Source organism: Heterodontus francisci, chromosome 36 (genome assembly GCF_036365525.1).
Source record: "Heterodontus francisci isolate sHetFra1 chromosome 36, sHetFra1.hap1, whole genome shotgun sequence".
NCBI lineage: Eukaryota > Metazoa > Chordata > Chondrichthyes > Heterodontiformes > Heterodontidae > Heterodontus > Heterodontus francisci.
Window position 1 is genome coordinate 44,193,736 of NC_090406.1, and position 21,685 is coordinate 44,215,420.

The 21,685-nt window shown below is 43.5% G+C and overlaps 1 protein-coding gene across 1 annotated transcript in view; it reads left to right on the plus strand.

The window, feature by feature from the left end:
* Positions 1-21,685, plus strand: part of ankrd24 (ankyrin repeat domain 24) — an 80,729-nt gene that overhangs the window by 9,537 nt on the left and 49,507 nt on the right. Inside the window, exons 6-9 of the mRNA XM_068015909.1 lie at positions 3,137-3,201; positions 6,009-6,066; positions 17,543-17,613; positions 19,428-19,534. Coding sequence (XP_067872010.1) covers positions 3,137-3,201; positions 6,009-6,066; positions 17,543-17,613; positions 19,428-19,534 — 301 coding nt within the window. The remainder of the gene's footprint in view (positions 1-3,136; positions 3,202-6,008; positions 6,067-17,542; positions 17,614-19,427; positions 19,535-21,685) is intronic.

Below are 21,685 nucleotides of genomic sequence, written 5' to 3' on the forward strand. Positions count from 1 at the left end.
AGACAGGCTTGGAGCCGGGGAGGGTGGCGGGGTGGTGGTGGTGGGGAGGGGGGATGCGGAAGGCTCGTTGCCTTCCTGTCTTACTGCAATAAATTCGGGGGCGGGAAAGGCTGAAGGGGGCCTTCCTGCCCGGAGGTCAATTGAAGCTCTTAAGTGACCAATCACCAGCCACTTAAGGGCCTCTTCCCGCCACCGCTGAAATTAAACCAGCAGTGGGGGGTCTCCTCCACGCAGGGCGATTGCCCAGTGAAACAGGCCTGGCGGGTTTGGGGGTTACCCCTCTTTTGTGGGCAATCTGTGGCCATCCCTCCTTTAAGACCCCCCCTTTACGCCCATCCTCCTCCCCACCACCAACCCCCCCCCCCAATCACCAAGGCCTGCCGATCTAGCCCCGGTGACCCTACCACACATATACCTTGGGTCCGGGACTCCAGTGCTAGGCCTGGTCCTGGTCCTAGGCCTGTTGGCAATGCTGATAGTACTGAGCTGCTGGCTCCCTGATTGGCCAGCAGCTCTTGGAGGTGGTATCCCCAAACCAAAGGGAAGGCGATCCTGGCGCCGAGCAGTTAATTGCCCGAGCGCCACTGATTTGCGCCAGGGTGGACAATGAAGGGCTGAGGCGGGGTTTCCCTCGCCTTTTCGGCCTGGCGCTGGGATTCCCGCTGGCTCGACTAAATTCAGCCCTCTGTGTGCAGTTTTCGCCTCCATATTTAAGGAAGGATATTGGACACAGTACAGTGAAGGCTCACTAGATTGGGTTGAGAGATGAGAGGGTTGTCCAATGATGAGAGGTTGAGTAAATTGGACCTATACTCTCTGGAGGTTGGAAGAATGAGAAGTGATCTCATTGAAACTTAGGAGGTTTTGAAGGGGCTTGACAGGGTAGACACTGAGAGATTGCTTTCTCTGGTCGCGGAATCTAAAACACAGGGGGCACGATCTCAGGATAAGGGGATGATCATTTAGGACTGAGATGAGGAGAAATTTCTTTACTCAAAGGGTTGTGAATCTTCGGAATTCTCTACCCCAGAGGGTTGTGGATGCTCCATTGTTGAATATATTTAGGGCTGGGATAGATAGATTTTTGGTCTCTGAGGGAATCTAGGAGTATGGTGAGGGCGTAGGAAAGTGGAGTTGAAGCCCAAGCAAAACAGGCTCGATGGGCTGTATGGTCGGCTCCTCCTCTTTTTTCTTATATTCTTACATACCTGCTACATGTGGCTAGATAGCCCTTCTGGCCTCGAGACCACTTCTGCAATAATGGGCCGGAGGCAAGATATAGCCAGGGAACTGGCATGCTGGTCATCTGGGGAGATTTTCGGCCCCACCCGCTTCCAAAACCCAGCCCCAGTGGGAGCTGAAAATCCAGCCTACTATTTCTCATGAGTCTCGGCGGATTATGCATCCAAGTTACGGTGGGCGATAGGGAGACCCCAAGTGAAATCCAACCCCCTGCTGTAGACGCCACTCTGTCACCTAACATTTTTTGAACTGCTTCTTTAATATAACAGTAGGCCATGATTGATTCTTTCTTCACTCTGACATCTGCTTCAGTGTTGTTGTTATTCATATACAAAGTTCTGTAATGCGCTCAATTCTTCAGCAGGAGTTTAATTAAGCATTAAGTATCTGAGTTTCCCATTGCACTGCCTGGTGTGGCACTGAAGTTGCTGCCGGGGTAGGTGGTGGAAGCAGCTACGATAGCAACGTTTAAGAGGCATCTTGACAAATACATGAATAGGATGGGAATAGAGGGATACGGTCCCCAGAAGTGCAGAAGCACTTAGGCAGGCATCAAGATCGGCGCAGGCTTGGAGGGCCGAATGGCCTGTTCCTGTGCTGTACTGTTCTTTGTTCTTTGAAGTACAGACCAGCAAGTTCCCAGCTTTGATCCATGGTCTGAGTTTGATAATATGAGCTGGGTCTGTGACACAGATACTACAGGTGGCCTCAGCTAAAAGGAGGAGGCAAATAATCAAGCCATCTTTCTGATATGATGAGCAGGGGTTTAGAGGGGATTTAATAGAAATGTTCAAAATTATGGAGGGTTTTTCTAAAGCAGGTAGGGAGAAACTGTTCCCACTGGTCGGGCTCCAATAATAAGAGGACATTGATTTAAGATAATTGGCATATGAACCAGAGGGGAGATGAGGAGAAATTTGTTTTCACAGCTCAGTGCTGAATGGGGTTGCCTATCCTGCATTTGGATAATGTTATAGATGGCTGAATAAAGAGATTAATGACTGTGTTCAAATGGTGCAAAGGAACTTAATGCAAACAACTTAAATAGTGTACTAAAAATAGCACACTGAGGGGACAGAATGCCAGTTATTTTATTTTTCTGAGGATATTATTGGAGAACAAACTCCTTGGATAGGATTTTGGTGCCAATATGGAGGCTGGAATGGAGGTGGGCAGGTGCTCAATTTCCTGTCACCTGCGTGCTGGTTCCCCATCATGGCCCCGACTCCTGCCATGTTCCTGGAGGCCTGGTGGGGCGCATATGGCTACCCACCCACAAGTGGCAGGTAGTTTGTTAACTCAATTAAAAGGCAAATTAAGGCCACTGATCAGAGGCCAACTGGGATTTTCCAGTCAGCCTGTGAGCCCCCTGTGGCGTCCAAAGCACTGCAGATGCCTGGAGGTGGCCTCCTGGTGGCAGACCATGGGGCAGTGCTCCTGGTCCACTTTGAGGCTCCCCCCCACTGAGCTGCCATACCTACTTGGCCACAACTGCGGCCACAGGCCACCCTATGGAGGGGGATCCACCTCCACAATGGTGGTTCAGCAGCTGTGACTATTTCCTTTCCTTAGTTTGGTAAAAAGTACTGAGAGTGTGCTGTAAGATGGAAGAGCCCTCTCTGTCCCTTAGCTGCAATGGCAGGCTGCAGCTCCTTCAGTGCTGGAAGGCCTCCTATTGGCCCTCCAGCTTAGAGAGTCTGCCCGCCGTCCTTAACTGGACAATGAGGCTCTGGTCACTAACTGGCCAATCCTACAAAAAGCACTGTTGAACGACTATCCCGGACATGGTGCAGGATTGGGATCTGCATTTGATCCTGATGTTGGGGTCCTGACCCCAATTGGAAAATCCTGCCCTATTTAATTTATCTGACGTGTGTATCTGGTTGCAATCTAGGATTGAATGCGTTACATTTGGCAGCGAAACATGGACACCATCAGTGTGTGAAGAGACTTCTTCAGGTATGAGCACTTTGAGATAAGGCTTGTGCATATTAAAGGAGGCCCTGGGAAAACCACAGCAAATCTGTAATCTGTTGTTATTCTGAGATACTCCTATTCCAAAATCACAAGCTAACTTCTGTTCGAGAATGAGTTTGGGCTTGGGAAGTGCTGTGGATGGAAGGTAGCAGCCCACTTTAGACTAGGCCCTAATAGTAACACTGGGCATTTGATAAGGATTGCACAGAGTTTATTACCCCAATCAGGTCCTTTCTTCCATCAGATATTCTGGAATTGGTAATAATCAATGTGTACGGATTTTAGTGCCACTGACCTTTACCCTTGATTCACAATTGATACTGAGGTCTGCCTCTATTGCACATCCTCATAGTGTTGTGTTACAAATCTATTGGATGGATTCTATTCTTCCTTTATTTGTTTCAGTTTATCTAAAACCCTGCTGCCTGTATGCTTACTTGCATCACGTCCCGTTCATCCATTGCCCCGTGCCTGCTGAGCAACATTGGCTCCTGGTCTGGCAACGCCTCGATTTTCAAACTCTCACAATTGTTTTCAAATTCCTCCATGGCCTCACCCCTCCCTTTCTCTGTAACCTCCTGCAGCCCTACAACCCTCCAAGATCTCTGTGCTCCTCCAATTCTGGTCACTTGTCCATCTCCACTTCCTTCGCTCTCATTGGTGGCTGTGCATTCAGCTGTCTCCGCCCTACACTTTGGAATTCCCTCCTTAAACCTCTCCGCCTCTCTATCCTCCTTTAGGTTATTCTTTAAAACCTACCACTTTGACCAAGCTTTTGATCACCTGTCCTATCCTCTCCCTATGTAGCTCGGCGTTAAATCTTTGTCTGATAGTGTCCGAAGCACGTTGGGACATTTTACTGTGTTAAAGGTGCTGTATGAATACAAGTTGTTGTTGTGCAGGTTTCTCTAATGGAGGCTTAGGAGTCACTTCTTCCATCGTTTGGGGTTTATATGGATTGGTCTATTATAAAGCTTAGAGGGCGATTTGCTGCTCAACAGGGGGAGTGGATCATCTTCGAGTTTTGATTTCCATTGATTAAGTGTCTAAGATGATTAGATTCCTGTTCTTATGTTTCAAAAAGAATGAAAAATCAAGCTTAGTTATATGATGGGCTATCTACACCCCCAGGTCACCACTTAATGCAGCGAAGGTGAAGATTACCCCAGATTACTATAGAGACTCCTACATGTGTGGGCACCAGGCGAGGACAGGCCAGAGCCTGGCTGTGATGCTCCTTCCACTTTCACAAGCCTTCCAGCAAATGAAGACTCCTGAATAGTGACACTTGGTGAAGATATAGGAGGGCAACCACCTCCAGCACTGTACCTCAGTGAGGGAGTCACATTTTGCTGCTCGCTTCCTGTTTGGTTGTAGCTGCTTAATCTGTGGCTGACTTGGAGTGTAGCATTCTGGAAGACCACACTCTGGTCTGGACAAATGTGGTCTTTGTACAGTGTGAAGACAGTCTAGGGAAGACTCCCTTTATCTGTTTCCGCATCGCACTAACAGTAGGCCCAACCTGGCTGGTGCCCAGGAAGTGATGGCATTGATGTGCTGTTTCCAAGCCATATACAAAGTGCACAGAACACTGGGTCCCATGCTTACAGTCCTCAACCTTTACAGGGATCGCAGAGACCATAAGAGCCTTGTGTTACTGTTAAATGGATTAACATCTACATATCAATCACACACAAGACATTCATTGGCATAATCCACAGCACGACTCCAAGATGGACCAGGATATTAAACAAAGGGACGTAGGATCAAACTCATGATAGGAACAGCTTAGGACCACTTATTATGACCGGAAAGGGAGATGGAAACAGATTTAACAGTAATTTTGCAAAAGCAATTATGTAAATACTTGAAAAGGAAAGAAATGTAGGTCTATGGGGAAAGAGCAGGGGAGTGGGACCAATTGGATAACTTTTTCAAAGGGCCAGTGCAGTGAATTGCCTTCTTCTGTACTCTGAGAGTCTATGATTCTATGAAAGTAACTAAATGTAAAATGACCCATCATTCCTCATAAATAGATATTAGAAATGTACAAGCTTCTTTATGATTTGAAAATGAAATTTCCTATTTGTTGCAATGGCTCTGATCAGCACTTTCAAGGAGGCCTTGTACGGCTATTAACAGGGCTCATGTTTGAGAGCAATCAAAGGTGGCACAATTTGGGTGGCAATTTTGACTTTGAGGGTACATAGTGGGGGTGGAGGGAGTGCCGGGGCTGCACGGTGCCACATGCGTAATGTCTTGGGTGAGACGGCTTGAGCCATTTCCATGGTCAGGGGAGGGGAAGGATATTCAATGCCTTCACTGTGGACACCAGCTGGAAATTTCAATGTTAAGGTGAGGGGGAGGGAGGGGGTGTTGGTGAAGCAATCATGTTGGTGGCGCTTGAGGGGGTGTTGGTGTGTTGGTGAAGGTGTGAGAGTGGGGGGCAGATTGGGATATTTTTGTGTGGCCAGGTGGGGCAGTCGTACTACAATGGAGATTGGAGAACATTAAGGGGGATGGAACTGGAGGAAGAGAACACCTATTCCAAAAGAGAATCATCAGAGTTCTCCCCAGTGTCCTGGGGAACATTTATCCCTCAACCAACATTGCTAAATCAGATTATCTGGTCACTACCACATTACTGTTTGTTTGAGTGTTCTGTGTACAAATGTATTTCCTACATTGCAACAGTGACTACACCTCAAATGTACTTCATTGGCTCTGAAGTACTTTGTGACATCCTGACGTGACAGTCGCTATATAAATGCAAGTCTTTCTTTCTTTAGGAAAAATGCCCAGTGAACGCAGTTGACAGTTATGGGAGGATTGCATTACACCATGCAGGTCAGTGCCTTTCAGAGCAGCCATATTTTCCTTCTGCCTGTTCAGATGTGTTGACAGTGAGCTTGTGGAGTGACATGTTTAAGAATAGTGACTCTGGAGTCCCTAGAATGTAATAAAAGAGCTATGCCTCACGACTGACATTCTCAGCTTGGACTAAAACCAAGAACAGGACAGAGAGGCTTCATCACCCAGGGCCATTCCTGCTCTCTTGCTAATGATCAGGTATCAGCGGGCAAGGGGAGCAGTCCGTACTGCCGACTGTCTTAGCTGGAGACCATGCAAAGGGAAAAGAGAGTGGAAATTTGCCTGAGCATGTTTTCAGGCCGAGACCCAGGTCTCAGCAGGGAGTGCTCGCCCCAACTGGAAGGGCCGAGGCCGAGGCCAGTCTGCAATTGGGCCTCAGGCCTCATTAATACTTTGAAGACGATGAATATCAGGCCGCTTGTCTCACCAACAGCGGCTCCCAGGTAAGTCCTCAGAGGCTGGCTGGTCGTTCGAGGCAATGTGGATGGGTAGGGAGGGTGGGACATTGAGGCGACCAGGATCAGGACCATTAACATAAGAAATAGGAGTAGGCCATATGCTGCATCGAGCCTGCTGTGCTATTCATAAGATCATGGCTGATCCTGAACCCTCAACTCCACTTTCCTGTCTGATCCCCATATTCCTAGATTCTCTTATTGTCCAAAAATCTCAGTCTCATTATTGAATATACTCAATGACTGAGCATCCACAGTCACCAGGGGTAGAGAATTCCAAAGATTCATAACCCTCTGAGTAAAGAAATTTCTCCTCATTTGAGTCCTAAATGGCTAACCCCTTATCCTGAGACTATGACCCCTAGTTCTAGATTCAGATGAAAGGCATTGACCTGAAACATAACTCTCTCTTCATTAATGTTACCTGATTTGCTAAGTATTTCCAGCATTTTCTGTTTTTCTTTCAGATTTCCAACATCTGCAATATTTTGCTTTTGTTTCTGTCAGAATCTCTCATTCTTCTAAATTTTGGAGGATATAGGACCATTCTACTCAATCTCTCATAGGACAACCTTCTCATCCCAGGGATCAGTTTAGTGAATCTTTGCTGCAAACCTTCTCAGGCAGTTATATCCTTCCTTTAGGTCGGGAGACCAAAACTGTGCACAGTATTCCAGTTGTTGTCTCACCAAAGCCCTATACATTTGCAGCAAGACTTCTCGGTTGCTTCTAGTGGCACTACGCAAACTACTTCACGCACAGCTTGCATAGTGTCAGTCAACTGGAGTGGCGTGCGCAATCAAATGGATTGATGCAATGCCAGGCTAGGAAAATGGTCAATGAATGAGCAGGCAATCTATGCAAATATTTCCCCCAATCCCATGAGCCCTAAGTTTGTGTAGCAACCTTTTGTGTGGCATTTTATCAAATGTCTTTTGAAAAATCCAAGAATACTACACCCACGTGTTCCTCTTCATCTACCCTGCTGGTTATATACTCAAAAAACTCTAGTCAATTTGTCAAACACGGCTTCCCTTTCATAAAACCATGTTGACTCTGTTCAATCATCATATAGTTTTCTAAGTGCCCTATCAGCACTTCCTTAATAGATTCCAGCATTTTCCTGACAATTGATGTCAAGCTAACTGACTTGTAGTACCTGGTTTTCTCTCTCCCTTCTTTCTTGAATAGCAATGCTATATTTACCAACTTCCAATCCACTTGGACTGTTCTAAAATCTAGGGAATTTTGGAAAGCCACAAACAATGCATTCACCACTTTTAAAACCTAGGGTCTAAGCCATCAGGTCCAGGGTGATAAATGGATCCAAGCCAAATGGTGAAGAATGAAGCTGGGTACAGATCCTTTTCTTGATAAAAGCAAAATACTGCAGATGCTGGGAATCTGAAATAAAAAGTGCTGGAAATACTCAGCAGGTCTGGCAGCATCTGTGGAGAGAGAAGCAAAGTTAATGTTTCAGGTCTGGACTTTTTAATTTCCTTTTCTTGATAGTCAGTTTATTCACAGAATGCAGCATTACATATCTCTGCCTTCTGTTCAACAACAACCCTTGTGTCTAGCAGACTCGCTTTATATTCACTTCAAATCCTTAATTGAACAATGCCCTTCAGCTGTTTAGCTTTAACAGAATTAACCATTAAAAGATTCCCATTTCTTTAAAAGGAAAACAATTACAAAGCAAAAAAGAGAAAAGAAAATGATTTTCCATATTTCGTACAACTCATTACATGGTGTCCCTCTTCTAGGACTTCCAAAGATTTCTTGGAACTTGAAATTAAGCAAAACAGTCCAATAATTGATTTCTTACACCAATCATTTAATCTTTAGAAAATAAATCTCTAACATTTCTTTTATACTGGCAAGGTCAATCCTTAATCTTTTCTCAGTGACTCTATTAAATGAACATTATCCCATAGAGAACAATTATCCACATAACATTCAACAGGCAAACTTTTCTCAGAATGTTCCTTGTATAGGATTTCTTCAAAATGTTAGATAAGTAAAATCCCATATCTGTCACTTCTACTGATGCCAGTGTTTCTGCAGCTAAAGTGCTTTTAACTACTGTTACGACCAGGTGAGAAAGGTGTCGAGGGGTCCCTCTCAGCCTTCACCTGGTCTTACCGTAACAGGGTTTAATTTTAAACACACCGTGTTTTTAGCTCACCGTAAGTGAATCCTTGTTCACCACTTTCTAATTATAAGGCAAAGAAACCAGCACAAACAGGTTTTCTTAGGTTTAAAGAAGAAAAATTTGACATTTATTAAACTTAAACTCTAATTCAGTTAACACCTATGGATACACGATGCTCCCATGCTAACATGCACACATGATACACACATGCAGATAGAGACAGAACAGAGCAGAAGAAATAAAGTGGAAAAGTTTGAGGCAATATCTGAAGAGTTTTTGTTATGATTCTTCGAGCTCACTGTAGAGTCCTTGATTGTAGGTAGATCTTACTTTTCGTTGGAGCCCAGTATTCTTCTTAAACCTTGTTCGCTGTCGGAGACATTTCTCTCTTGGGGTTCATGTGTCTTCAGTGGATTCAGAGGCTTGGGAGAGAGAGAGATGGGAGCAGACTGGAGAGATCTTCTCAGTGAAGAGCAAACAGACACTCTCTGTTCTAATTGTTAGTACAATTCAGAAAAATCCCTGGTTGCCAGGCATGTTAGTCATGTGACTAACTGGTCTGACCAGATCATGGATTGTATCACCTTAGCAGACTCTGGAATGCTTCTCTTACACACAATCCCTGGTGATCAAGGTCTATTGTAGGTTGAATGTGTCAGGGAATGGTCTTTTGTTCTTCCAATCACCATCTGTTAATATGCAAATATCTTTTCCAGCCATGGTTAATCTGTTTAACAAGTCTTTCCTTCACTCCAGTAACAGTTTAAAAATCAATGTTCATGACAAAATTAATGTGCCTCATTTTTGGCAGGTGGGGGCCTAGCATGACACCTCCACACCCAACAGAATAAAATGCAATTTGAGAAAAGGCGCATTTCATTAAAAGGGTTGAGAGAAAATATAAGATACCAAGAAAAAAACCATGCATTTCTCTCATTCATTCCCATTCATTCATAAATCCTAAAACTTATTAAAATCTCCCCTTTTTTGGCATCTCAATAAACATGTGGCTCTTTTTTGGGGAAGTTTCTCTTCCAGTTGCCCATTTCCATGGCTTCCTAGGGTCTTTGTTCCTGCTGAAGTAATTTTTTTTCCCCAGGAGAATCTGTAGTGGGTGGGTCTATCCTGAACTCTCCTTCAGTGCTTTGCTGAGTCATGCAAAGGCTTTTGACTTTAGAGGGATGGGTGGTTATCTTTTTCTGACTGCAGGGGAGGATTCTTTGATAATCTCTCCTTTGTCCACTGGGACACTCCTGCCTGCAGGTATTTGTGCAGACATTACTGCACGCCCCTGTGGCACTTTGACTAAGTGAGGCATCATCCTTACAGTTTCTGTGGCCTTTAGAGGTCATTCTTTGTCTCTGCATGTTCCTGTAAATGCTGTGGGGTGCTTCTAGACTCTATATTTACATAGGAGGATGTGGGGTCTAATTTTTCACATTTTTCGGGTAGGCTGACCGGACAGTAAGAGTTTTCATACGGGATTCCTCCCAGATTTCCTTTAACCTGCCCTCTTGGTTACTTTTTCCCCTTCCCTTTCTAAACTTTTTCCAGCCTTGTGCCTGCCTGTCCCCTTTTGTTCTCGGTGGGAGTCCTTTACAGTTCACCAGTCCTCTGCTGGAGGGTCCTCCTAACACCAGTACAGGACTTAGGGGTGCAGGTTTCACTGTAGATTGGTGTTTCCCCTCAATCTGGCACATGTGGCAACTCCTGCAGTACTCCACCACATCTTTATGGAATTTTGGCCAGTCAAACTGCTGTCTTATGCGGGCTTTCGTCCTTCGTATGCCGGCATGTACAGCCACTGTAGTCTCATGGGTCCTTCTTAATATGTCTCTTCGGTACCTCGGCAGCACCACTAACTGGTGAACTACTGTCCACTCCTTGCTCTCAGGTCTGTGAGGAGAACTCCATTTCCTCATCAGTACCTCATTCTTTAAATAGTAGCAATCAGGGACTCCCTCTGCTTCACTGTCAGACTGAGCAGCCCATGCTAACTCTCACAATACTGGGTCGGCTCGCTGAGCCTCACCTTGGTAAAATCCATTTAATTAATTCCCTCGGTCTCCTAACTATCCAAAGAAAGTCTCAGATAGACAGACCTGGCCATCTGCCTGCAGTGCTAATTCAGAATCCTCTGGGGGAGCTGGTTTGACCATGGCTTGATCCACTACACATTCAGGGAAACTGCTGTCTCCTGTCATGGCCCTGTTTCTCTGACCTCCTGCGCTCTTTCTTTCACTACTCGGGGGGCTACCACCTTCATCCCTGCCAGGTCATTACCAAGGAGCAGGTCAACCCCGTCCACAGGCAAACTAGGGACAATCCCTACAATCGCTGGTCCCGAAACTGGGTCGCACTCCAAGTGCACCCGGTGTACAGGTATAGGCTTCTAACCCTGTTTCTGCTTCTTCAGATTCAAGAGAAAAATGGTTGGCCACTAGCCTTAGGAGTTCAGACTTCTTAGCCTTGCCACATCCAGTGATCCCACACTGCTCAGCCATTTTCTGCAACTCCTCCATAGACAGTGCTTTTAACTATCCCAAATTACTTCACCCTGGCTTGGGGAGCTACTAGCTTCAGTTGTAGACATGTTAGTATTCAAGCACACACAACCACAAGAAAACCTGTATTGAAATCTTGCTGTTTTTTTGATTGGGAACAATTTGGCTTCTCACTTCAATTTCTCTTGTTTGTTTGTGGGTAAAATCCAGGATAGTAGCACCCACATTTCTGTTACGACCAGGTGAGCAAGGGTGTCTAGGGGTACCTCTCAGCCTTCACCTGGTCTTACCATAAAAGGGTTTAATTTTAAATACATCGTATTTTTAACTCCCCCTTAGTGAATCCTTCTTCACCACTTTCCAATTATAAGACAAAGAAACCAGCACAAACAGGTTTTCTTAGGTTTAAAGAAGAAAAGTTTGAAATTGATTAAACTTAAACTCTAATTCGGTTAATGCCTATGGATACATGATGCGCTCACGCTAGTCTTGCTTTTCATTAGGGCCCAGTATTCTTCTTAAACCTTGTTCGCTGTTGGGGTTCATGTGTCTTCAGTGGATTCAGAGGCTTGTGAGCGAGCAGACAGGAGCGATCTTCTCGGTGAAGAGCAAACAGACACTCCCAGTTCAAACTGTTGGTACAATTCAGAAAAAACCCAGGTTGCCAAGCATGTTAGTTGTGTGACTAACTGGTCTGACCAGGTCTTGGATTGTATCACCTTAGCAGTCTCTGGAATGCTCCTCTTACACACAATCCTTGGTGATCAAGGTCCATTGTGGGTTACGGTCTGTTAATATGTAAACATCTTTTCCAGCCATGGTTGATCTGTTTAACAAGTCCTTTCTTCACTCCAGTCACAATTTAAAATTAATGTTCATGACAAAATTAATGTGCCTCATTCCTGGCAGGTGGGGGCCTAGCATGACACTACTCTCTTTTTTTGGCTTCCTAAGGCAAAGGTCAACACTTTCCATTTTTTTCCCAAAAATATAAACCCAGCTGTACTCAAATATCCATCTCAAAGATTGAGAAGCGCCACTAAAAATGACTAATTTCATGTCTTTTGGATCACCCAATGCTGGAAACTTGAGTATGCATTTCTCCTAATTTCATGTCTTTAAATGTTTTATCTGCCCTCAGAACTTCAGTTGTAGTGTGTTTCATAGTACTAAGCTCCAATACGTCATAACTGGCAAGGCCTTATTTGAGTACATAACCAACTTAATTGTCCATCAGGCTTCTTAGCTGCTCTGTTTCTTCTTTGGACGCAAGATCATCTTTCTGTGATGACCTCGTCTGATTTATGGGGTTCCGATTAATACATTCTAGATATGATTGTTGATTCAAAGTTATTCCCGACCTATTCAGATCAATTTCTAACCTCATATGTTTAAAAGCCCCTGAAGCCCGACTTCTGATCTTAAACTCCCCCTTTAATTTATCTATAACCAATAGCTCAAATTCCGCAGAGCCTCCCCATAGAAAATCATCGACATGCATCGTAAAGATGCCTACGAGTTTCTCTTTGTGATGCCCATTAGAACATTGCTGGATCTGCCTTCAGCTGAATAAAGCCTACTTTCAGCAAGACATACCTAATTCAGACATACCATACTCGCGACACTTCAATCCATAATCACATTTGTTTAATTTCCACAGCTTCCCTTCTACATCACTCGCTTCTTTAGGTGGTTTCAAAAACACCTGAAAATTTTCACCTTGCAAAAATGAGGCTTTTATATCAATTGACCTACATTTCCACATGTATGTGGTTCTAAGAGCTAAGAACATTTTCAAGATCACTTTTCCTGCCATAGGGGAGTCCACTCTTGACATTTTGATCACCAAGTCTCTCTTCGAAACCGCGATCCACTAGTCTTGCTTTCGCCTTATATATCCCATCAGGGAGTACTTCTTCCATACATATCCCTCTGTGTGATAAGGCTGGCTGTCCCCTATCTTGCACTTCAGAATAGACACCAAATTCCTTCCAACTTTCCAACTCTGTTTTGCCTCTCATTAATTTTTCTTCTAATTTGTTTGCAGCCATCATTATTTCCTGATCATAAGGGCTTCTACTTCTTGTATTGTCCCTAAACTGTTCTGTAGCCTTGTTCTATTGCATAGCCTAGTCAAGCTACAGCCTCTACTTGTCCTCTTATCTCTTTCTGGACTACTGCTGCAGGACCTCTCCCTCCCATGATCAGAGGATCTGTCATGAGTACATGATGGTTTCCTGGTGCCAGAGTCACTTCCAGACCCACTATAGGAACTCACACTGTTTTCTTGCTTTCCATCGTTTCACCTCATTTTGCCAGTCCATAGATCTTACCTTTTGTCCAACATCTTCGATGTTTAGCCAATGTTTGAATTTTCTGGTGGCTTTCCCTGCTCTCCCTACAATGGTAGCATCTTTCCAATCAGTGGATCCTTCTGGTATTTACGCTACTCCTAGTACTGGCTTTAGGTGGTTGTCCTTTTGGTAAAATAGCCCTATCCTGTGCACTGGTATCGCTTTGTCTATTGTCATCCAACCCCCTATCTATCATATTCTGTTCCTCATAGCTGTCAAACAAAAGAGTATGCAAGGTACAGGGTACCTCATCACCTTCTAATTGTAGAGCATCTGCAAGTTTATAATCAATCCCTATTAACCTAGATGAATGGACCCAATACCATGTTGGAGAATCACTGTCTTCCCATCACACCCTATCACTTTACCCGGACTCTTTCTGACCCTCTTTTTTATAGTATACTAAATCCCCAGGATTAAAGTTCATAAAGTCTTATGCAATATTGTAAGTCTCGCCAAATTTTCGGAGATTTCTGTCTTGATGAATGCCCTTCTCCCTGCATGTAGGGCATTCAGGTGCACAACAAAATGGTGGAATTAACTGTGGTCCCTTCTAAGGCAGGAATTTGATCACACAGAAGGTATTTTGGGACTCCTCACAAAGACCAACTCATACAGACTAGAGCCCTCAACCATTTGAAGTGAATTCTTCACATGGCCTGCCCACACCATTTGGTTGGGCACCTAAGATCTTATGGAGCATCTCAATCACTATGTAATTTCTTTTACAAAGTCTATTTTTGAAAGGACTTTCAGCTGCGGTGTTCATCACTACATTTATATTTTCGCACATGTCTCTAAACTTGTCATTGGCAAATTTCCCCCATTGGCAGTCAGGAATTTAGCCGGTGCCCCCAGTCCAGTGCCAATCCATTTTTTTTTCAATGATCTTATCTACAATCACTCTTTTGTCTTTACCACGTATTACTGTAGGAAGACTGAATCTGCGTGCCATATCTATGAAATGTAAAGTGAAAGTGTTTCCATCCTTGTTCCACACCGTTAAATCCATAACTACGACTTGATTAAAGTCTCATGCTAATGGGAGACTTACCAAAGGCCATAATGGTGTTAGAAAGCTTTTTTGCATATATCACATTTTTCACCAATCTCTTCAATAAACTTTGTGAACTCAACCCATTCCCGCATCCTTTAGTAGCATTTTTAATCTGTGACAAGAGGATGAGCAAATTGTTGGTGTAGCTTTTAGACAATTTGCTTTTTTTCCTCTCAAATTCCTATCACCTGATGCCATTAACATTTTAACATTCTTCGAGATGCTAGGTTTTGTTAAAGGGATGCAATAATGTCCCGATTGGGTAAATTGCAAATCTACTGACTTCCATATTCCATGCCCAATTTCAATTGTGCCATTTTCATGGAAGGCTTGTTCAGCTGCAAATGTGTCTCTGTAGATATCACATCTCTACTAATAAAGTGGCTTACTCCAGCTATTCTGCTTGGAATCACCACCCTTTTCAGTGACTTTAATGTGTTGTCATCCCTGAACCTGAAGCAAGTAGAAGTTTCATATTCCCTGATCTTACTTCAATCCTCACTATTGAGTGAATCTAAATAATATTTCAACCAATCTGTTCCACATACTGTGGATGTGCAACCACTGTCCAACACAGCGCAATTAAATGAATCCACAACTAGCACACTCATTATCGGACTGAAGCTTCTTGTGATCAGTATAATTCCTTCAGATGGAAAACCCTGTTGTTCCATTTTGGACAATTTACTGCATAATGATATTTTGAATCACATGGTGCAACACCTATTAATAATTCCCCGGGTATTCCTGGGGTTCATTCATCTCTTATTGTTCCTCTATTCCTGTCGTCTGCCAGATCTGCCAAAAATGTCTCCATCCTCGTTTCTTTTGTCTGCGAATTTTCTGCTGTATTGATATCTGCTCCCCATATTAAAATATCTCAAAATGCCATGACCATCGAGTCTTCCATCTTCTGTGACACTGCCGAGTGTCCCATTTGTGCCATGAAGGCTGCTGGAAATGACTGCTTTCCCAGCAATTTGTTTTAAAAAAGCATCAGACATATGATCCAAAAGAGTGTTTCTCTGAGAATCTAACTCCAGTTAAGACCAGGAGCCTATCCATGTGCGACACTTTAGTACAATCCAACAATTTGAAAGTGAACAACGAACAAGGAATTTCCAAATAGAATTTCTGCAATCTGTTACACAGTGCGTTAAATTCCATGATTTATTCATCTATGGAAGAACCATCCGACTTTCTAAATTTATCAAAGTCTGACCATGCCTTGTATGCATTTAATGGATCATCTTACTTAGAAAGCTTAATAGAAGCACTAAACCTTTCTCAGTGTCCAACTAACAGGGCTTTAGCTCATAAAATATTTTGCACCTGATCTTGCTTTTGTTAGGAAGGGACATTGCCAAGGCCATACCTTGTTTTCTCTGTGGTAAGGACGTAACCCATGTTCACATATCCACTTCATTTATCCATTGGTCATTAGGTTCAGATTCAGAGAACATCAGCTGGAAACCATACCTTGACACTTTACACCTGGTTTCAACCATTCTTCTCAAAAATAACTCTGATTACAACCTTCTGTCTGTAAAAGAAACTTTTAGTTTCCAGTGTTCACATTTAGGCAACTATCCTCTGCTATCATGATAAATGGATCCAAGCCAAATGGTGAAGAATGAAGCTAGACACATATCCTTTTCTTGATAGTTTATTCACAGAATGCAGTGTTACATATCTCTGCCTTCTGTTCATCAACAACTCTCGTGTCTAGCATGCTCTCTTTATATTCACTTTAAATCCTTAATTGAACAATGGCCTTCAGCCGTTTACCTTAAACAACATAATTAGCCATTAACACAGCTAAGTTGTCAGCTTTTAGTCTCATTAATTTCTCCAGTACCTTTCCGTTACTAATATTAATTACATTAAGTTCCTCACTCTCATTAGATCTATTTCTGGTATGCAATTTGAGTCTTCTACTGTGAAGGCAGATACAAAATATTTGTTAATGTCTCAGCCATTTCCATATTTCCAATTATAATTTCACTTTTCTTAGCCTCTAAGGGATCCATGTTTACTCTTGGTACTTCTCTTTTACATATTTGTAGAAGCTCTTACAATCTGTTTTAATATTTCTTGCTCGTTTACTCTCATTCTGTTTTCTCCCTCTATCTTTGTTTGGTTATCCTTTGCAGTTTTCTAAAACTCTCCCAATCCTTACACTTACTTTTTTCTCAGCAACATTGTAAACTTCTTCTTTTGATATAATAGTATCTTAAACATTTTAGTTAGCCACAGATGGATCCCATTTCCTGTGAAAATTTTAATTTCTCAATGGAATGTACATTCATTGAGAATTATGAAATATTTCTTTAAATGTTTCCCATTGCTTATCTATCATCATACCTTTTAATCTAATTTCCTAATCTACCTTACCCAACTTGACCTTCATAACTATGTATTTGATTTTATTTATGTTTAATATTCTAGTTTCAAACTTATGTATGTCACTTTCAACTCAATGTGAAATGTTTTCATATTATGATCACTCTTCCCCAGAGCATCCTTTACTATGAGATTACCAATTAACTCTGTCTCATTACACAAGGTAAAGGTCTAAAATTACCTCTTCCCTAGTGAGTTTCACAATGTATTATTCTAGGAAACTGTCGTGAGCGCAATCCATGAACTTGTCCTCCAAACTACTTTTGCTGATTTGAATCCTACTGTACCACTACTGGTCCACTTGTACCAGGATCAGGATTTGGACCAATCCTCTTGTACCAGGATTAGGATAGATTCATTTCCTATTCATTCCAGCATCTGTAATAAAAGACAGGTTAAGTTCTTTTTGCCATCTACACACATTGTTAATGGGCAGGTGGTTCAGTTCAGGTTCACACTGTGAGCATGTTAAGTGTAATTATGTGCTTACAAGATCCTCTTTGTTTTCCTCTCTCTTGTTACAGCTACAAGTGGGAGTTTTTCCTGTGTTCAGATACTGTGTAATTTCAAGTCTCCTTTAAATGTCCGTGATGATGTAAGTGATGTTTCTTACCCATCCTCTATGGATTCATTGAAAGCCAGAATGAGTGAATCTAAGATAATAACTCCCTGTAATGAGGGAACTTTAAATTCCCAGCTTTCAAATTTGAAAGTCTTTTCATACATTTGGAGACTGGAAATTTGAATTCCTCTCTGCATTATTTAATGCAGCTGTTAACCCAATACTAATAAACAGAAAGAACTAATGAGGTTTAGTTCTTTCTGTTTATTAGTATTGGGTTAACAGCTGCATTAAATAATGCAGAGAGGAATTCAAATTTCCAGTCTCCAAATGTATGAAAAGACTTTCAAATTTGAAAGCTGGGAATTTAAAGTTCCCTCATTAAGGGGAGTTATTATCTTAGATTGGTGTCTTATTTATCAGATTTATGAACAATGATACCATGATGTCATTGATAACTGATCATGCAAGAGTTAGTTCTGGTTATTTTAACAACCATGGGTGTGTATCTGAGGACCATATTTGTATGTGCTTGAGGCTCTAATAACCTTTGAGACTTTTGTCCTGATGACCCAATGACCTAGTGTCCCAATGACCTGGTGACCTGGTGACCTGATGTCCCAGTGGCCTAATGGCTTGGTGACTCAATGACCTGATAACTTGTTGTCCCAGTGCCCAGATGACCTGTGACCCAATAACCAGTGTCCTGATGACCTACCCACCCAATGTATTGGTGACCCGGTGTTCTGATGACCTGGTGACTCGATAAATTGGTGTCCCAATGTCCCCGTATCCCAATGTAAGTGCACGATTGAGTGGACCCGGAATTTCCAGGCCCCATCCTGGCAAGCATGTAGGTTCAGTGGTCAAGGGTCCGTATTTCTGGTGGGGAGCTTCTCATGTTTAAGGGAGTACCCTGGGCATCTGCCAGTCAGGAAAAGCTGGGATTCCCAGTGGAAGTTATCTGTTCTAGGTTGTGAGGGAAGCTGTGAGCCCTCCTGAAAACATTTGGGATGGCTCAGAAAATACTTCCAAAAGTTACAAAGTCTTCTGTGATCCAATGCTATGTTCATGGGTCTGACTGCGCTGGCTGCATTCCTGGGTCTATCAGCCTGCCAGTAGATACCCAGACTGGGAATGATGAAATTCCAGGGCCGGAAGGCTCCCATTTTGATTATGACCACCCTGATGCTGGTCTCCTTGTTTGGAGCCCGCCTAAACTGAAGGGATAGCTGGGACCTGGCAATACAGAGTTCTGGCCTATTATTGAGTGCTCTTCTCATATTTATGTTGGGAATGAACTGCAGGAATAGCAGATTTTTGGCTTTATTTGGTGTCTCAAAGTTAAGATTCTGATAGGAGTTATCCCTCAATGTTGCAAGAACCAAGGCTGAAAGCTCCCTGTGTTGGCGACATTTAAACAGCTCCTCTTTATAACTGACTCTTTGTGTGGTTGGAGGACTCTCAAAGAAGGAGCAATCCATTCCTGTTGTGACAGAAGGACCACATCTTTCACAGAATCTCAGTACAAGACTGGGTCTTACAGTTCTAAACATAAACTTACAAAAGGTGAGTGAAAAATGCCAAAAGTATGCAACATTTAGAATTCCTCTGCTTCAAATCCTTCTAATTGTAATGTCCCAGCTTTGTAGACAAGGTTGTCTAAGCAAGATCTCAGCCCACTGGAGTCTGGCTGGCCTGAGGGACAGGGACTTCTGGGATTAAGACCTATCACCACTGAATGGGAGGCCAGTGGGTCTAACAAAGGGCTCCACAGTCATAGTGTTCTGGTAATTGACTTGGTGCTGGGTTGGTGAAGTATCCTCTCTCTCCCTCTCTCGCTGCAGGATGGCTGCACTCCACTGATTCTGGCAGCACAGATGAGCAACTATGAGATGTGCAGGTGCCTGATTGTAAGAGGAGGAGATGTCAACAGCAGGGACAAACAGGGAAGGTGAGATGTGTCCGTCGGCTGGGAAAATACTAATCAACAAGAAGGGAGGTAAAGTGTGGTGTGCAGAAAGTAAGTAAAAATTTGCATTAAAAGCACCTTATCACATTATCAGGACATCCTAAAGCACTCAACATCAACCAATGGGCTATGATTGTATTGCGCAGAACTTGCATTTATAAAGTGCCTTTAATGTCATAAAACTTCCTAAGCTGCTTCAGAAGAGAGTACATCCAACAAAATCTGACACCGAGCCACATTAGGAGACGATAGGACAGGTGACCAAAAGCTTGGTCATAGAGATGGATTTTAAGAAACATCTTGGAGCAGGAGAAAGATGTAGAGAGATTTAGGAAGAGAATTCCAGAGCTTAGAGCTAAGGCAACTGAAAGCACAGCTGCCAATGGTGGAGCAAAGAAACTGCTGGATGCACAAGAGGCTCGAGTTGCAGGAAGGCAGAGTTGTTGGAGGGTTGTGGGGCTGGAGAAGGTTACAGAGATAGGGAGTAAAAGCCTGCTACCCGACTCGAACCCGACGGGACCCAACGACATGTGTCAGGTTCGGGTCGGGCTGGGCCCCTCATCTGGTTCCAGCTTTCGGGCTTGGGTCGGGCCGGGCTGAGTCCAGGTTGGGCCGGGCCGGGCCGAGTCCAGGTTGGGCTGGGTCGGGTCAGGTCGGGCCGGACACACACGGTAAGTGCTCTGCCTGTAAGTATTGAAATTAAAAAACTTACTGGAGCTGGGAGTCCGGGATGAGACTGAGTCTGTGCAGTCAGTGAATGACATCACTATGATGTCATCACGCACGCGCTGCAGCTTCGTGGAGGTTCCGAGTCGGATGGTAAGTAAAGGGATGGTCGGGTCGGGCTCAGGGAAAAATCGGAGGGACACAGGCTGGGTCGGGCTTGGGTCCGCTGTGGTTCGGTCGGGTTCGGGTTGGGTTCTTTTTCCCAGCCTGAGCAGGCCTTTAATAGCGAGGGGCGAGGCCATGGATGGATTTGAATATGAAGATGAAGATTTTTAAATTGAGGCACTCAATAGCCAATAAACACAAATAGCCAAATAATACACTGCAAGATCTCTCAAAGATCAATTATCCATTTTGGTGGTGATGGTTAATTAGAGAATTATGGCCTGTATATCTTACTGCTCCTCTTAAATTAAAAAAAGAAAGATTAGCACTTATATAATACCTTTCATGACCACTGGATAACCTGAAGCACATTACAACCAATATAGTACCTTTTTTTAAGTGTACTTACTTTTTTAAAGCAGTAAATGAAGCAGCCAATTGGTGCACAGCAAGTGCCCACAAACAGCAATGGGATAATGACCAGATAATCTATATTTGTGTCAGCTGTGGCTCAGTTGGTGGTACTCTTGCCTATGAATCCACAAGGTTCAAGTCCGTCTCCAGAGCTTGAGCACAAAAAAATCAAGGTTGACACTCCAGTGCAGTACTGAGGGAGTGCTGCACTGTTAGAGGTGCTGTCTTTTGGATGAGATGTTAAACTGTGGTCCCATCTGCTTGCTTGGTGGATGTAAAAGGTCCCATGGCACTATTTCGAAGAAGAGCAGGGGAGTGCCACAAGACCCCAATTGAACAGGCTAAGCAGAGCTTAGTTTAATATTCCATTTTAAAAGATGACACCTTCAACAGTGCGGTGCTCCCTCAGTACTGCACTGAAGTGTCAGCCTGCAATATGTGCCACAAGTCTTGAACTCATGATTTTCACTGAGTGGCCAGGTTAACAATTAAGCGGATATGGACAGGAGGGATGAGTCAGGCAGCTACAGTATGTGCTGTTCTGTTGAAGGTGATGGCAAGTGATGCTCCTCGGAAAACAATACAACAAAATGTGCATTTTAAACAACTATATTTTTCTCCTCCTCCTTTCTTCCCTACTCCTCAGTGGCTATTACTAAGTTCTGGTTCTAGAAACGCTGACAGCCTCCTGACCTGCTTAAAGTCAGAATTTTGACAGCGAATGTTGGCTGATTATTAGTGCACTCTGCTGCCATGACATTTCCTACATAGTAGTGAAGCAGAGGGCTACTGAAACCTTTGGCTGTTAACACCTCAACCATGGGGACAGCTCAGGTACCAGGTAGGAAGATCCTTAGTGTTGGGTGTTCTCAGTGTTAACAAGAGGGC